The sequence below is a fragment of the Vidua macroura genome, chromosome 7 (genome assembly GCF_024509145.1).
Source record: "Vidua macroura isolate BioBank_ID:100142 chromosome 7, ASM2450914v1, whole genome shotgun sequence".
NCBI lineage: Eukaryota > Metazoa > Chordata > Aves > Passeriformes > Viduidae > Vidua > Vidua macroura.
The window spans coordinates 38773104-38791204 of NC_071577.1; the positions used below are offsets into that span (position 1 = coordinate 38773104).

The 18101-nt window shown below is 39.6% G+C and overlaps 1 protein-coding gene across 1 annotated transcript in view; it reads left to right on the plus strand.

The window, feature by feature from the left end:
- The window catches only part of KIF5C (kinesin family member 5C), a 76577-nt gene that overhangs the window by 17788 nt on the left and 40688 nt on the right, over window positions 1-18101 (plus strand). Inside the window, exons 2-4 of the mRNA XM_053982644.1 lie at window positions 10771-10861; window positions 13990-14063; window positions 16024-16128. Of these exons, the coding sequence (XP_053838619.1) occupies window positions 10771-10861; window positions 13990-14063; window positions 16024-16128 (270 nt within the window). The remainder of the gene's footprint in view (window positions 1-10770; window positions 10862-13989; window positions 14064-16023; window positions 16129-18101) is intronic.

Sequence of the window (18101 nt, forward strand, 5' to 3'; positions counted from 1 at the left end):
TGGATATTTCCAATGGCTTCTGTCTCACTTGCACAGAATGTTGCTGTTGTAACTTCTAAACTCTGTTTCTGTTATAACTTCTAAACTCTCAGCTCACTCTATACAACCCCACCCCTACATTACAAACCCTTCACCATCTTAACCCATACAGTTTCTCATTTATTTAAAGCATATTCTTACTTACATCTGTAGAAACACAAGTTTATGGGTTTTTTTTGCTTAGTCTGTGTGTTGTATTTTTACATCAAATCTCCCAAGGCTGCAGATCAAACCCTCCTGTGTCTGTGGAGGTTTCTGTTTTTCTGATTCCCACGCTGCCCTTCCAGCCCTTTGCAGCATCCCTTTTCCATGGAAATGCTGCAGGGAAGTGCAGGACCCTCCTTTGCAGTTCTGGGCTGTGTTTTCTGTTCCTGAGGTTTTCATCTGGTGCAGAGCAGGGAGGATGTTCCTGTTCCAGCCCAGGCTTTGGCAATCCTGCTGCAGCATCGGATCCCTGGGCATTCCAGCTTCCAGCACTCGGCTTGTGAGTGAGGAAGGGAGAGGAATTCCGAATTTTAGCTGTTGTCTCTGGTGACCAGGAGCTCCAGCAGGGAACCAGGGCATTGTCCCCTGAGCCCTGGTTGCTCTGAGGTGTTCTGGCTCTGCACAGGGGAACGTTTGGGGGGGGCACAGATGTCAGGATTGAGCCCCTCCAGGAATTCTTATTCAGCCACACAATAATTTGGGCTCTGCATTAATCCCTGGATAATGTACCCAGAGCGAATGTTGGAATCTGAAATGTAAGGAACTCTCAGAATTTTGGGTTGGTAAGCTAAAGCTCCGAATTAAACTTGTTATTTGGTCTGAGACCTTAGAAAAGACTTCTAAACTTAGGTGTTAGAAGTGAGAATGTGGATTTATAGGTTAAAGTAGAAACACATACAGTGTTTCTAATGTGTATTTACAGTGTGTGTATTTATTTTCTATGGTGTATTTATTTTCTATAGATTATTTATAGTGTATATATAGTTTCTATAGTGTATTTACAGTGTGTGTATTTATTTTCTGCAGTGCATTTATTTCCTATAGATTATTTATAGTGTATATATAGTTTCTATAGTGTATTTACAGTGTGTGTATAGTTTCTGTAGTGTATTTATTTTCTATAGATTATTTATAATGTATATATAGTTTCAATAGTGTATTTACATTGTGTGTATTTATTTTCTGCAGTGCATTTATTTCCTATAGATTATTTATAGTGTATATATAGTTTCTATAGTGTATTTACAGTGTGTGTATAGTTTCTGTAGTGCATTAATTTTCTATAGAATATTTATAGTGTATATATAGTTTCTATAGTGTATTTACAGTGTGTGTATTTATTTTCTATAGTGCATTTATTTCCTATAGATTATTTATAGTGTATATATAGTTTCTATAGATTATTTATAGTGTATATATAGTTTCTTTAGTGCATTTATTTCCTATAGATTATTTATAGTGTATATATAGTTTCTATAGTGTATTTATTTCCTATAGATTATTTATAATGTATATATAGTTTCTATAGTGTATTTATAGTGTGTGTATAGTTTCTGTAGTGTATTTATTTTCTATAGAGTATTTATAGTGTATGTATCATTTCTATGGGGTATTTATTTTCTGTAGTGTATTTATAGTGTATATATGGGTTCTATAACGTATTTATAGTTTAAGATAGCAACTAAGTAAAAGAAAGTTTGGAGTTTTAGAGTTTAAAATAGAAAAAAAAATTAAAGTAAGTACAAAGGTAAGCAAAGAAATTAGAATGCAGGGCTGTAGGTTTGTGTCATAACTTAATTAGCTAAGAAAAATTACAAGAGCATGAGTCCATAAGACAAAATATTTAAGAGTTAAGTAAAAAACACAGATATCCTTGTTGGCAGTGTTTTATTGGTCAATAAATCCTTTAAAGGTCTTGTGACTAAGGGTCTTGTGACCTTCTGAGCCATGCAGGGAAGATGTGAGCCCAACTCACCCTTCCTACCCATGCAGAGGATAAGAAAAGCAACCCACATCATCAAAACTAATTCAGGAATCCCGCCTGGAATTCCTTCCAAAATTCCCCCCACGTGAATGATCCCACCTGGGAGATGCTTTCCCTGCAGGGGGGGGTGCCAGGATGTCCCCGTGCCACCCTTGGGGGATGTCCCCTGGCCAGGATTGTTCCCTGATCCCCCAGTCCTGGCTGCTGCTGCCAGGGCCAGCTCTGCCCAGGCTGAAAAGCTGCAAATGTAAAACACCATCCCATAAACGAGCTCCACAGGCCAGGTTTCCTCCTCAGGAGTTTTTTTTGGGTTTTTTTTTTTTTTTGGGAAGCTGAAAGGTTGGAAAAATCTGAAGGAAATAAAGGAATGTGGGGAATCACAGAGCAATGTAGGAATTGGAATGAATCACAGCATCTTCACACAATGGGAGCAGCTGTGGGGTGCCCTGGGGTGGGTTTGGCTCCACGCTCAGGATCCCCTTCCAAATCTCCTGAGCCACCCCGTGGCCCCATCAGCCTGCCAGTGATAGGTTTAACAAAGCTGAGCTTAACTCATGGCACAGCTGGGATGGGGCTTTTGGGGCTCCGTGGGGCTTCCCCCAGATCGGCTTTGCTTGGAAGCCTCCACCTGTTCTGCTTTTTTTTTTTTGGGATATCCTAACCCCTGCTCCACCTCCACACCCCATGGTGGCCTTGTCTGACCCTTCTTCCTCTGCTGCTCCTGGATGGGTTTTATTTTCCTGCTGGGAAATTCTGGTTTTGTGAAAAGAAAGCCAGAAAGTTCCCTAATAACATGATGTTCCCTTAAACAGCAGTTTAAAGTACTTCAAAGTGTTGAGTTTTGACAAAACAGACAATCATGGAGTTTAGGTTGGAAAAGACCTTTAGGATGATTGAAGCCAGCCTTTCTCCAAGGCCACCACTGCCCCATGTCCCCAAATGCCACATCCAAATGGATTTTAAATCCCTCCAGGGGTGAGGACTCCACCACTTTCCTGATCACTTGGCCACCCTTTCTGGGAAGGAACTTTTCCTAATATCCACTGTTCTCTTTTCATTCTCAATTTCCCTCATCCTCTCAATTATGGCACCTTTCTTTCCCTTTTCTTCTACAAAGAATATTTCTCTGCCTTTTCCGTCTGAACTGTTAATTTGCCTTGTTTTATAATCAAAAGAAACTCCCAAATCCTCTTCTCCCATTGCTGTAAGGGACCAGGTCAGCTGAAATGCTGGAGCCTGGGAAAAACTGGAGAAAATGTGGATTATTTTGAGTCTGGCAGTGACTTGCTCACACCAGTGCAAGTCAATAATGATGAGAGAGCTGCTGCTCTGAGTATTGCTGTGTCAGAACTACACACAAATGTTGCTCAAGAGGATTTTTTAATAGCTGCCTCTGTTTTGGGAGGTCTTTATGCTTCCTTTCTGGAAGAGTCTTTTTTCCAGGTTGTGCATCAAGGTGGAAATAGTTAATTAATGATTTAATTTAAAAGAATTCCCAAGCTTTGATTGCCTGAGTTGCAGTTCCACGCCCAAATAAAACGATGCTTTCTGAGGGGGAGATTTGGTGCAAGGAGTTAAAAGTTCTTTCTGCTGGTGCCGAGGGCTCAAAGTGGATCACTGGCCTCGAGCCAGACTCCAGCAGCTCCACAGAAATATTCACAAGGGAAATCAATAATTAAGCCCCCTCTGCTAAAGCAATGCTGGGTTTGACTCCAGTTGCTCTGCAGTGCCCGTTCACACAGGGCTGCTTGCTTCCATTTCTTTTCCAAATGACTTTTAGGAATATTACCAAGATTTAAGGATTTTTGGGTTTTTTTTTTTTTTTTTTGACGCTTTGGTTGGACTCGGTAGCGTATTCAGGTTATTCTGAATAAATTTCCTTATTCTTTTCCTTTCCTTATTCTCTTCCTTTCCTTATTCTCTGTCTCTCAGGGGTTCTGAATTTTCACCCACTGGGTGATTTGCTGCTGTTCCAATGTTTTTACAGGGCAGGCTGACACAGAGGAGGGATTGGGATGGCAGCAGCATTCCCTGAGTCACTACAGCTGAATTTTGCTGGTTTTCTGACATTCTTTTATTTTCTCCATTTGTTTTCAACCGTGTTTTCAATTCCCATCAGAGATAAATGGCTTTAGGAGAATGGGATCCTGTTTATTTCTTGGGGCTTTACCAGCAAAACATCAACAACCTTGGAGCTGTGAGTTGTGGGGAAAAGAATTCCCTCCATCTAAAAAATTCTCTGTAATTCCAGGGGGGAATTTCCAGGGCCTGCAATTCTCCCCACTTGGGAGTGGAGGGAGCCTTCAGCACTCGTGGCCTCTCCCTTTTCAAAGGGAAAAGGCTTTTAATTCCTGCTCTGCAGCTGGGGGGAAGGAAGGGGATTTATCCCACCCTCCGATGGAGCAGCTCCGTGCCTCCGCTCCCCAGCCCCACTGGGAGAGTTTGCTTTGAACAATTCTGTCCCCCAGGCCTGCAGCTTTCCATCTTTTATTTAGAAACCCTCTCCTGCAAGAGCACTTTGGGTGCTGGGAGCTGTCTGGGAGATGATTCTTCATTAATTCATCTGCTCCTTTAGACCCCAAATGCAAAACGCAAATTTCCTCACCTGGATGAAGAGTCTGGAGGGGTTTTGGGAGGGGATGGGGCTGTGCAGGTGCAGCGTGGGCACGGCAGAGCAGCACAGGAGCAGCAGCTGCTGCTTCCACCTTTTGTCCCTTCTGTCCCTGTGGCTCCTCCTCGGATCAGCCCTGCCTCTCCCTTTCCTTGCCTTTTCCTCCCCTGTGCAATCCTGGAATGGCTCAGAGCACCCCACACTGCTGTGGGGTGGAAGGGACCTGAAATCCCACCCAGTGCCATGGCAGGGACACCTGCCACTGTCCCAGGCTGCTCCAGCTCCAGCCAGCCTGGCCTGGGACATTCCAGGCATCCAAGGGCAGCCCCAGCCGCTCTGGGGAACTTTTCAGGGTGCTTTGGTGCTCCTGTGAGAATCTCTAATTTTGGGGGATGGTTTCAGGCTAAAATCCCTCATCCCCAGCCCCCCAGAATCAAAGAAAAGCAGCATTTTGTTGTTTCTCTGCTCCCTTTCTACTCCAGCAGTTGGGAATTCTGTTCTGAGCCATCTCACCCGGTTTTTAGAAGGGTTTTATTTGGTGGGTTCAGTGCCTGGAGGGGAGGGGTCACCTCCCTGCACATCCCAACCTGCCTGTGGGGATCACAGGGGCTTCATCCTGCAATTCCAGCAGGGCTTCTCACCCTCAGCAGGAGCTCTGAGCTCTGCTCATTTCCTCTCTCTGGGGAGTTGAGGTTGATTTATTTATTGATCAAGCCAGGAAATGTATTTGGTTATTTTTAATTTCTTTAATTGAGACTGCATTAGCTTTCTGCTCTCAGATGTTGCTCGGAGGAAAATTTGGGGTTTGTGGTGAAAATCCTTTTTTTTTGTGCTTGTGAAATCCTCTTTGCTTTATTTATTTTTTTTTTTTTTTTTCAAATGCCTTTAAACTCACTAGGAAACCACAGAAGTGAAATAATAATTGTCAATATGTCTGAGTTCCTGGTGCTATCCAGGGGCCAGCATCTCTCTGGCTGTCGATGCGATCCAGCAGGAATTGTGTGGGTGGATCCCAGCACTTATCCCAGCCATTATGCAGCAGTGGCACAAGTTAATGGAACAGATTGTCAGGGGGGCTGCTGGAAGGAAGGGAAATGTGATTTATGGATGGCAGATAACACACTGCATGTCGTGAGAAACTTTGGAAAATAATACGTGGAGGTGCACGGATAAAATCATTGGCACCGCTCGGAAAATAACATTTTCCTTCTGGCTGCTTATTTGCTTGAATTACTGCCTGATTTTGGTGTTTAATGCAGGATGAGTTACATCTGAAAAAAAAAAAAAAAGGCAAAAAAAGAAAGCAGTTGTGTCACTTGTGAGGGTGACAATAGGGAGAATAAGGCTGAAAATCGGGATTTTCATGGTTGCTCATTCTCCCTTCTGCTGTGGGGCAAACCCCTTGGATCTGGAGGGTGTTGCCTTTGTAGGGTGGATGTGGCTTTTGTTGCCTTTGAGGAAAACCTGCCAGAAAGGAAGAGATTACAATAATAACACAAACACCCTCCCCAGAGCTGTGTGGATGTGGCAGCGAGGAGCTGGGGGTGCAGCAGGAAGGCTCAGGAAGATCCCAACATTTCTCCAACATCAGAGACCCAAGCAGGAATTCCTGGGCAAAGAATGAGGATGAATGTGGGTTTGAAGCACAAAAACCCCTCCCCAAAACCCCACAGCTGCTCCTGTTGTGTGCAGTCAGTGAAGATGCTCTGTGATTCCCCACATTCCTTTATTTCCTACAGATTTTTCCAGCCTTTCAGCTTCCCCCCCAAAAAAAAACCCAAAAAACTCCTGAGGAGGAAACCTGACCTGTGGAGCTCATTTATGGGATGGTGTTTTACATTTGCAGCTTTTCAGCCTGGGCAGATAAATCCCATTTGCAGGCAGTGCCTTTTCTTGTGTTGAGCACAATTGGGATAAAATTGGGTTTTTTTTTTGAGGCTCTCTGACATTCCAGGTGTGGGGTGCTCTGTGGAAGGGTTGGATTGATGGCAGCAGAGGATAAATGGATGTTTGAGATTGTGAGATTTTTGGCCTGGAGTTTGGGGTGAGCAAAATGGGGGTGAAGAGGTGAAATTCTGAGAATCTGGGAGATGCTTCTGGAATATTTGGGCCCTGCTCATGCTGGGAGTGCAGAGCTTTGGCTGGCTGGGAGCACCCCGGTGTGGGAAGGTGTGGAGAGAGAATTTGGGGTAGGTGCTGGCTGCTGCCCCAATTTCCTGGGAATGGGGGAGGTCTGGAATCAGGAGTCACCTCTTGTGTCTTACAGGGGGGTCCTTGGGTGGCCCCAAACCTGGGGATAACCGCCTGGGAATCCCCTCCTCATCCTGCAGCCCCAAAACCCCAGGCTGAAACAGGGTCACAGATCACAGGCACCCCCCTCCCTGCCTCCTCTTCCCGGAGCTGAAGGAGCAGAAGCTCCTGACGGGATCTCTGGAAGTTGAATCAAAGCTGAAAAAGTGACCAAAATGGTAAATTCGGCAGAGCCTCGCCGCCAGCGCCACTGGTGGCACCTCCCTCAGCTGAAGCTCGGTTCCAGCCTCCTCCTCAGCTGTGGAGAGGTTAATTTCTCTCCGTTTCCAAGACATCACCTCCTTAGTGGTGCCTTGGCAAAGGGGGGGAGCTTTGATGGGAGATGAGAAGGACGCTGCACATCCCCTTTGGAGAAAGGATTCGTGTTTTCAATGGAAACACCGAGCTGGGCCTGGAGGATTGCTCAGCCTTTGAAGCGCCACAAAAAGCCGGTTTTAGGCTTGTAAGCAGCGACAGTCGCTGCAAGGAAGGGATCGAGGTTTTCTGGGGGTATCCGTGTGGGAATGTCAGTGCTGGTGCCACCTGGGAGCCAGGCAGCTCAGCGCTTGGGCTGCCACCAACCCCACCCAAAAATGTCACTGGGGAGCACACCGGGATCTCTTGGTGCTGGGGGTGAAAATCGCAGCAGTTCCTCAATAAAATCCGAGTTCAAGACGCCGTGGCTGGGATGGGCTCCCGGTTTGGGTCCGAGCTGTGCTTTTGGTGACACGTTTGTATTTCCAGCAGGGAAATGAAGCCAGTGAGGTGCTGGGATAATGCTGGGACAGTTCTGGGTCACCTTGGGCTCAGCAGAGCAAATTTCATTTTCTCTCAGCTCTGGGCTTTTCTTACAGCACAGCTTTCACTGCTTGGTAGGAGTGAACAGCAAAACTTCTGCACAGATTTACAGGGATACTGCCCCAATATTTACATGGCTATTCCCCCAATATTTACAGGGTTATTGCCCTAATATTTACAGGACTATTGCCCCAATATTTACGGGATTATTCTCCCAGTATTTACAGGGTTATTGCCCCAATATTTAGAAGGTTATTGCCCCAATATTTACAGGATTATTGCCCTAATATTTACAGGTATTCCCCCAATATTTACAGGGTTACTGCCCCAATATTTACAGGATTATTCTCCCAGTATTTACAGGGTTATTGCCCCAATATTTACAGGGTTATTGCCCCAATATTTACAGGTATTCCCCCAATATTTACAGGGTTATTGCCCCAATATTTCCAGGATTATTGCCCCAATATTTACATGGCTATTCCCCCAATATTTACATGGCTATTCCCCCAATATTTACAGGGTTACTGCCCCAATATTTACAGGATTATTCTCCCAGTATTTACAGGATTATTGCCCCAATATTTACATGGCTATTCCCCCAGTATTTACAGGGATACTGCCCCAATATTTACATGGTTATTCCCCCAATATTTACAGGTATTCCCCCAATATTTACAGGATTATTGCCCCAGTATTTACAGGATTATTGCCCCAGTATTTACAGGATTATTCTGCCAGTATTTATAGGGTTATTGCCCCCATATTTACAGGATTATTGCCCTAATGTTTACATGGCTATTCCCCCAATATTTACAGGATTATTGCCCCAATATTTACAGGTATTCCCCCAATATTTACAGGATTATTGCTCCAATATTTACAGGTATTCCCCCAATATTTACAGGATTACTCCCCGAGTATTTACAGGGTTATTCCCCCCATATTTACACAATTATTGCCCTAATATTTACAGGGTTATTGCTCCAATATTTACAGGATTATTGCCCCAATATTTGCAGGGTTATTGCCCCAGTATTTACAGGATTATTCTGCCAGTATTTACAGGGTTATTGCCCCCATATTTACAGGATTATTGCTCCAATATTTACAGGTATTCCCCCAATATTTACAGGATTATTGCTCCAATATTTACAGGTATTCCCCCGGTTATTCCCCCAATATTTACAGGATTATTCTCCCAGTATTTACAGGATTATTGCCCCAATATTTACAGGATTATTCTCCCAATATTTACATGGCTATTCCCCCAATATTTACAGGGTTATTGCCCCAATATTTTCAGGATTATTCCCCCAGTATTTACAGGATTATTTCCTTGCTATTTACAGGGTTATTGTCCCAATATTGACAGGGTTTTTCCTTTGATATTTACAGGATTATTGCCCCAATATTTACAGGTTTATTTTGCCTGTACTTGCAGGGTTATTGCCCCAATATTTACAGGGTTATAGCCCAAATATTTACAAGGTTACACCCCCAGTATTTACAGGGTTTTTCCTTTGATATTTACAACGTTATTCCCCCCAATATTTACAGGGTTATTGCCCCAATATTTGCATGGTTATTTCCCCAATATTTACAGGGTTTTTCCTTTGATATTTACAGGGTTATTCCCTTAATATTTACATGGCTATTTCCTCAATACTTATATATATATTCCCCCAATATTTACATGGCAATTCCCCCAATATTTGCAGTTTTTTTCCCTTGATATTTATAGGGTTATAGGCCCAATATAGGCCCAATATTTACAGAATTATTCCTCCAATATTTACAGGGTTTTCCCCCCAATATTTACTTGGCTATTTTCCCAATACTTACACAGCTATTCCCCCAATATTTACAGGATTATTTCCCCAAATCTTGCAAGGCTATTCCCCCAGTATTTACAGGGTTATTTCCTTGGTATTTACAGGATTATTCCTCTAATATTTACAGGATTATTCCTTCAATGTTTACAGGATTATTCCCCCAGTATTTACAGGCTTATTCCCTTCATATTTGCAGGGTTATAGCCCCAATATTTACAGGGTTTTTCCTTTGGTATTTACAGGATTATTCCCCCAAAACTTACATGGCTATTTCCCCCAATATTTCCAGGGTTATTTCCCCCAGTATTTCCAGGGTTATTTCCTCGATATTTACAAGGATATTCCACAATATTTACAGGATTTCTCTCCCAGTATTGACAGGGTTAATCCCTTGATATTTACAGGATTATTCCCCCAATATTTCCAGGGTTATTTCCCCAATATTTACAGGACTATTCTCCCAGTATTTCCAGGGTTATTTCCTCGATATTTACAAGGTTATTCCACCAATATTTACAGGATGATTCCCCCAATATTCCCAGGGTTATTTCCCCCATATTTACATGGCTATTCCTCCAATATTTACAGGGTTATTTCCTTGATATTTAAAAGGTTATTCCCCCAGTATTTACAGGCTTATTCCTTTAGTATTTCCAGGGTTATTTCCCCAGTGTTTACAGGGTTATTCCCCCAATATTTACTGGATTATTCTCCCAATATTTTCATGGTTTTTCCCCCAATATTTTCATGGTTATTCCCCCAGTATTTACAGGATTATTCCCCAATATTTACAGGATTAATCCCCCAATATTTTCATGGTTTTCCCCCCAATATTTTCATGGTTATTCCCCCAGTATTTACCTGGCTATTCCCCCTGAATCCCCAGGAGGGGAAGGAAATGCCTGACTGCTGCTGCTGTTGCAGCTGATTGTGTCCCACATCCATGGCTGTGAGTGACCCCAGTGTGAGCACACAGGGGTCACACTTTTCACCTTTTATTTACCAGCCACAGGAAAAAAAAAAAAAAAACAAACAAAAAAAAGCCTTTGGAGCACCCAAAACGTCCCATCTGCTCAGCCTATAAAATATCCTGCTCTGCAGTGCCCTGCACAGCTTCCTCTGTGGGAAATTCTGCATTTCAGCCTGGGAAACTTGGGATGGGAGAGTGCATGAAATGTTCTTTATCTCATGGAGTTTCTCCTTTTGTTGTTTTTTTTTTTTTTTTGCAGCAAGGGAAGCCCTATGTCTTTGACAGGGTGTTACCTCCCAACACAACCCAGGAGCAAGTTTATAATGCCTGTGCCAAGCAGATTGTCAAAGGTAGGTGTTGTCTTTGGTTATTGTCCCTCCTTAGGGGAGGGGAAAGGACGTCCCTGTGCCCTCAAGCTGTTTAAACACTGGCTAATGAATGTTTAGCATAAGTATTTCCAAGTATTTCCTTTTTTTTAAGGGGTTGTGTGGGTGGAAAAAAAAAAAAAACAACAAACAAAAGAGCTAAAGGAATTGCAGCAGTTGTTCTGTGTTGTCTCCTTGTTATTCCACACAAACTCTTGGTTTTTTGGGATATAAGGGGCAAAAAGTGTAGTTTTGGTGCAGGATGGGCATGGAATTTCTGTAAAACTGAGTGGGAGGATGGGCCATTGAGGGGCCTGGTTTGGGAGCTGCTCTGCATGCAGAGTTTGCATTTCAGACTGGAATGAGAGCACAGGTACCTCGTGGAAAACACCCTGGTTCTTGGAACAAAACCTTCATAAACTGTGGGATTTCCCAGATTTTCACTTGACAATCCATTTTTTGGGTGCATTTTAATCACAGGCTGTACTCCCCCGTAACTTAAAATATATATAATATTTTATATAGTAGTATAAATAATATTTTATAGAATATTTCTATAATAATATAAAAATAATCATCACCCTCACAGTTGGATCTGGTGCTGGGTGCTCCATCCTCGGTGATAAAGATAAAACTGTGAAGATGCTGAGCTGGGGAGCACCCACATCCTCCTCAGTGCAGCTCCTGGCCCTGCACAGGACACCCCAAAAATCCCACCAGGATTTTTTTGTTTTATTTTATTTCTCTGGCTGTCCCAACAGCCCTGGAGCTGAGGGCTGGATGTGTGACCACACTGCAGCACCAATACTGGGTTATGAGCAGAGCCCTCGTGCTTGCCTGGCCTCGGGGGGTGGCCCTGCCCCCTCCAAAGTCCTGCCCTTGGTTTCTATTTTGCATTTTATTTTGCATTTTATTTATTTTGCATTTCCTGCCCTTGGTTTTTATTTTGCATTTTATTTCGCATTTTATTTTGCTATTTATTTTGCACTTCCTGCCCTTGGTTTTTATTTTTGCATTTTATTTTGCATTTTATTTTGCATTTTATTTATTTCGCACTTCCTGCCCTTGGTTTTTATTTTGCATTTTATTTTGCATTTTATTTTGCATTTTATTTATTTTGCACTTCCTGCCCTTGGTTTTTATTTTTGCTGTTTATTTTGCATTTTATTTTGCTGTTTATTTTGCATTTTATTTTGCATTTTATTTATTTTGCAGTTCCTGCCCTTGGTTTTTATTTTGCATTTTATTTTGCTGTTTATTTTGCTGTTTATTTTGCATTTTATTTTGCACTTCCTGCCCTTGGTTTTTATTTTGCTGTTTATTTTGCTGTTTATTTTGCATTTTATTTTGCATTTTATTTTGCACTTCCTGCCCTTGGTTTTTATTTTGCATTTTATTTTGCTGTTTATTTTGCATTTTATTTTGCATTTTATTTTGCATTTTATTTTGCACTTCCTGCCCTTGGTTTTTATTTTGCATTTTATTTTGCATTTTATTTTGCATTTTATTTATTTCGCACTTCCTGCCCTTGGTTTTTATTTTTGCATTTTATTTTGATGTTTATTTTGCATTTTATTTTGGTATTTATTTTGCACTTCCTGCCCTTGGTTTTTATTTTGCATTTTATTTTGCTGTTTATTTTGCTGGTTTATTTTGCATTTTATTTTGCATTTTATTTATTTTGCACTTCCTGCCCTTGGTTTTTATTTTGCTGTTTATTTTGCATTTTATTTTGCATTTTATTTTGCTATTTATTTTGCACTTCCTGCCCTTGGTTTTTATTTTGCTGTTTATTTTGCATTTTATTTTGCGTTTTATTTATTTTGCACTTCCTGCCCTTGGTTTTTATTTTTGCATTTTATTTTGCTGTTTACTTTGCATTTTATTTTGCTATTTATTTTGCATTTTATTTTGCATTTTATTTATTTTGCACTTCCTGCCCTTGGTTTTTTATTTTGCATTTTATTTTGCATTTTATTTTGCATTTTATTTATTTCGCACTTCCTGCCCTTGGTTTTTATTTTGCTGTTTATTTTGCTGTTTATTTTGCATTTTATTTTGCATTTTATTTTGCACTTCCTGCCCTTGGTTTTTATTTTGCATTTTATTTTGCATTTTATTTTGCATTTTATTTTGCATTTTATTTATTTCGCACTTCCTGCCCTTGGTTTTTATTTTTGCATTTTATTTTGCTGTTTATTTTGCTGTTTATTTTGCATTTTATTTTGCATTTTATTTTGCATTTTATTTTGCATTTTATTTATTTCGCACTTCCTGCCCTTGGTTTTTATTTTTGCATTTTATTTTGCTGTTTATTTTGCTGTTTATTTTGCATTTTATTTTGCATTTTATTTTGCACTTCCTGCCCTTGGTTTTTATTTTGCATTTTATTTTGCTGTTTATTTTGCTGGTTTATTTTGCTGTTTATTTTGCATTTTATTTATTTCGCACTTCCTGCCCTTGGTTTTTATTTTTGCATTTTATTTTGCTGTTTATTTTGCATTTTATTTTGCATTTTATTTATTTCGCACTCCCTGCCCTTGGTCTTTATTTCTGCATTTTCCCTGGCAGCAGCTCTGCAGGAAATTGGCTCGCTCAGCTCAACCTCGAGCCCCCAGGCTGGGTTGGGGTGACGGGGGAAGGACCAGAGGGGAAATGATTTGGTGTTGGGGAGCAGAACTGGGTGAATTCTCCTGGGAGGGGGCTGATTTCAGCAGCTCTGCCCTTGAATAAAAAACTGCATTTGTGGAGCTCAGGGATCATCAGTTCAGGTTGCTGACACAACATATTTTCCTCTCAAAAAAAACAAAAAAAAAAAAAAAAAAAAGGAGAGATATTCCACTAATCCCCTAATTCTCTAATTTAGCTTTTATTATTATTTTTTGGGGGGGGCCTAAAATTAGCTCAAAATCTGATATTTCCCCCATTTTTTTATTGCACAAACCGCTTTTTATTTCAGCTTCAGCGCGGTGAAGAGTTGAAAAATGCTGATAATTCAGCGTGAGGGCGTTATTAAATCAGAGTTTTAATCGTCGTTAATGAGTTTTAATCGTCATTAATGAGTTTTAATTGTCATTGATGAGTTGTTTTAATTGTTTTCCTTCTCCTGGCAGATGTTCTGGAAGGCTACAACGGCACCATCTTCGCCTATGGACAGACCTCGTCAGGAAAAACTCACACCATGGAGGTAGCCGGGCAAAAGGAATCCAAATTCTATCGGTTCGCTGGGAAGGAGCAAAATAAACCACAAATCTCTCGCAAGAAATCAAAATTTATCACAATAAATCACAAATGTATCTGTATAAATCCCAAATTTGTCTCAATAAATCAAAATTTATCGCAATAAAACAAAAATTTGTCGCAATAAATCAAAATTTGTCTCAATGAATCACAAATTTGTCTCAATAAATCAAAATTTGTCTCAATAAAACAAAAATTTGTCTCAATAAATCACAAATTTGTCTCAATAAATCACAAATTTGTCGCAATAAATCAAAATTTATCACAATAAATCACAAATGTATCTGTATAAATCCCAAATTTGTCTCAATAAATCAAAATTTATCGCAATAAATCAAAAATTTGTCTCAATAAAACAAAAATTTGTCTAAATAAATCAAAATTTGTCTCAATGAATCACAAATTTGTCTCAATAAATCACAAATTTGTCGCAATAAATCAAAATTTGTCTCAAGAAATCCCAAATTTGTCGCAATAAATCAAAATTTGTCTAAATAAATCAAAAATTTGTCTAAATAAATCAAAATTTGTCTAAATAAATCAAAAATTTGTCTCAATAAATCACAAATTTGTCTCAATAAATCAAAATTTATCGCAATAAATCAAAAATTTGTCTCAATAAATCACAATTTGTCTCAATAAATCAAAATTTGTCTCAATAAATCCCAAATTTGTCGCAATAAATCAAAATTTATCGCAATAAATCAAAATTTATCGCAATAAATCAAAATTTGTCTCAATAAATCCCAAATTTGTCTCAATAAATCAAAATTTATCGCAATAAATCAAAATTTGTCTCAATAAATCACAATTTGTCTCAATAAATCAAAATTTGTCTCAATAAATCCCAAATTTGTCTCAATAAATCAAAATTTATCGCAATAAATCAAAATTTGTCTCAATGAATCACAAATTTGTCTCAATAAATCACAAATTTGTCTCAATAAATCAAAATTTGTCGCAATAAATCACAAATGTATCTGAATAAATCCCAAATTTGTCTCAAGAAATCAAAAATTTGTCTCAAGAAATCAAAATTTGTCTAAATAAATCAAAAATTTGTCTAAATAAACCACAAATATATCTAATCAAAATTTGTCTGAATAAATCACAAGTTTGTCTAAATAAGTAACAAATTTGTTTAAATAAACCACAAAGTTATCTAAATTAAAATTTGTCTAAATAAATAACAAATTTATCTACATAAACCACAAATTTGTCTTCAATAAATCACAAATTTACCTAAATCACAAATTTGTCTAAATAAATCTAAACAAATCCCAGATTTGTCTCAATAAATCCCAAATTTGTCTCAATAAACCACAAGTTTATCTAAATCAAAATTTGTCTGAATAAATCACAAGTTTGTCTAAATAAGTAACAAATTTGTCCAAATTAACCACAAATTTGTCTAAACAAACCACAGTTATCTAAATTAAAATTTGTCTAAATAAATAACAAATTTATCTACATAAACCACAAATTTGTCTTCAATAAATCACAAATTATTCTAAATAAGCCACAAATTATTCTAAATAAACCACAAATTTCTCTAAATCACAAATTTGTCTAAGGCAATCCCAAATTTGATCTAAATCAAAATTTGTCTGAATGAATCCCAAATTTGTCTAAATAAATAAGAAATTTATCTAAATAAATCCCAAATTTCTCTAAATCACAAATTTGTTAAATTAATTATTATTATTATTATTATTATTAATATTATTATTATTATATTATATATATAATATATATAAATATATAATATATATAAATATATAATATATATATAAATATATAATATATATAAATAATATATATAAATAATATATTATTATTATTATTATTATTATTAATAATAATAATAATAATATTAATCCTGGGTTACTTTTGGGTTTTGTGTCCAGGGGAAGCTCCACGACCCTCAGCTGATGGGAATCATCCCCAGGATTGCACACGACATCTTCGACCACATCTACTCCATGGACGAGAACCTGGAGTTCCACATCAAGGTCAATTTCTCTGGAATTTTCTCTGGAATTTTTGAGTTTTCTCTGGAATTTTCTCTGGAATTTTCTCTGGAATTTATATGGAGCTGCCCCTTTTGGGTGGGAGGAGTCCATGGGAAATCTGCTTTGGGATGTTCTGTGGGTTTTTGGTTTTTTTTTTTTTTTTCCCCTCCATCCCTTTTACAACGCAAATTCCAAACTTTATTCCTGATGTTCCTTTATTCCTGATGGTTTTTTTTGTTTTTTTTTTCTTTTTTTTGTTGGTTTGTTTGTTTTTTTTTTTTTTTTTTCTGGAGGCTGTGTCCAGCTGAGGTTTGCTGGGAGCAACCCTTGGGCAGCCAAAATTTGCTTTACAGCAGCTCCTCCAGAGACTGGACCCTGCTGGTTCTGCCCAGAAACACCACGGGGCTGCAGGGAAAATCCTGACATCCCATCCCCAGGATGTGGGGATGGAGGTGGGGAGAGCTTGGGCAATCCGTGGAAGGGCGTTCAGAAGGGATTTTTTGAATTCCATTTAGGATTTGGTCTCTCCTCTGCAGGAGTGATGGTTCTCAGTGTAAAATATTAACTCTGGCCTAACTGGGCTGTTGGAATCAGCTGGTCCAGAGGAGGGCTTTCAATGGGGAAGGAAAGGCAAAAATGCACAATATATTTGTGCTTAATAGCAGTTTCACGTGGAAAGTTCAACTCGTCCGGGTAAAAAGCCCAGACATCATTTTTTTCAAATGAGAGAGGGATTTTTGAATTCCTTCTGATGTGATATCCCAGATTTTTGGGAGCGCCCTTGAACTGCCACTGCCCATTTGGGGGGCTCTGGTCCCTCTGCAGAGCTGGGCTCAGGCTGCAGCTTCTCTCCAAGCAGACATCAGAAAAATTGGATTATCAGTAAAAAAGTGGGAAAAGGGGTTTTCTGTGGCATCCCTGCCCCAAAACTAAGCCAGACCTAAATGCTCCAGGGGCTGAGCACAGGTGGATGTGGAGCCACTGTCCCTTCTCCTCACTGAGAGCTCTTTTTGCACCTAAAAGTTAGAGATAAGTGACTTTTCAATTGGCATTGAATCCCTTGAAGTGGCCCCAGGGGAATATTTGTAAAGCTAATCAGTGTGAGGACGAAATGATTCGTAAAAGTCAATCAGTGTGAGGACAGAAATGTCTGTCTGTCTATAAATTATTGTTTTAATCATCTCTGAACCAGCTTCTGGAAGGGCTCGGTCATGTATTGGGAACCTTCTCAGCAGCGAGGTACAGACAGAAAAAATATTCCAAATAAACCATGAAATGCTTCCAGAGACCTTGGATGGTAAAACATGGAGAGAGACCCCTCTGAATGATCCCTCCCCTCCTCTGGAATGGCTGCTGCAATTCCACAGAGCCCAGGCTGGAGGGAATTCCTGGCCTGTCCCGTTGGAAATCCCACAGTTTTCCCAATGATCTCCCAGCAGAGCTGATGAATCTCTCCCAAAAAAAAGCTGCCTGAGCAGTGAGGTGGCTGTGCAAGGAGCTGTCAGGGAGAGAAATGTTCTGTCAGCAGCAGCCTGGCTTTAACCAAACTGTCACACTCTCCTCATGACTGAACTAATAATCATTGAATAATTGAAGCTCGGAGAATTAATGGCATTTTTTCCCTCTCTAATAGGGATCCATTTAGGATTTGGTCTCTCCTCTGCAGGAGTGATGGTTCTCAGTGTAAAATATTAAGTCTGACCTAACTGGGCTGTTGGAATCAGCTGGTCCAGAGGAGGGCTTTCAATGGGGAAGGAAAGGCAAAAATGCACAATATATTTGTGCTTAATAGCAGTTTCACGTGGAAAGTTCAACTCGTCTGGGTAAAAAGCCCAGACATCATTTTTTCAAATGAGAGAAAATGAGACTTTATGAATTACCAGGGGTTTATTGACACCTAGAATGCAGCCATGTGGTATTCCAGGTAAATAATCTGGATAAACCTTAGTTAGGGAAGGGTTAGGCCCTACTCT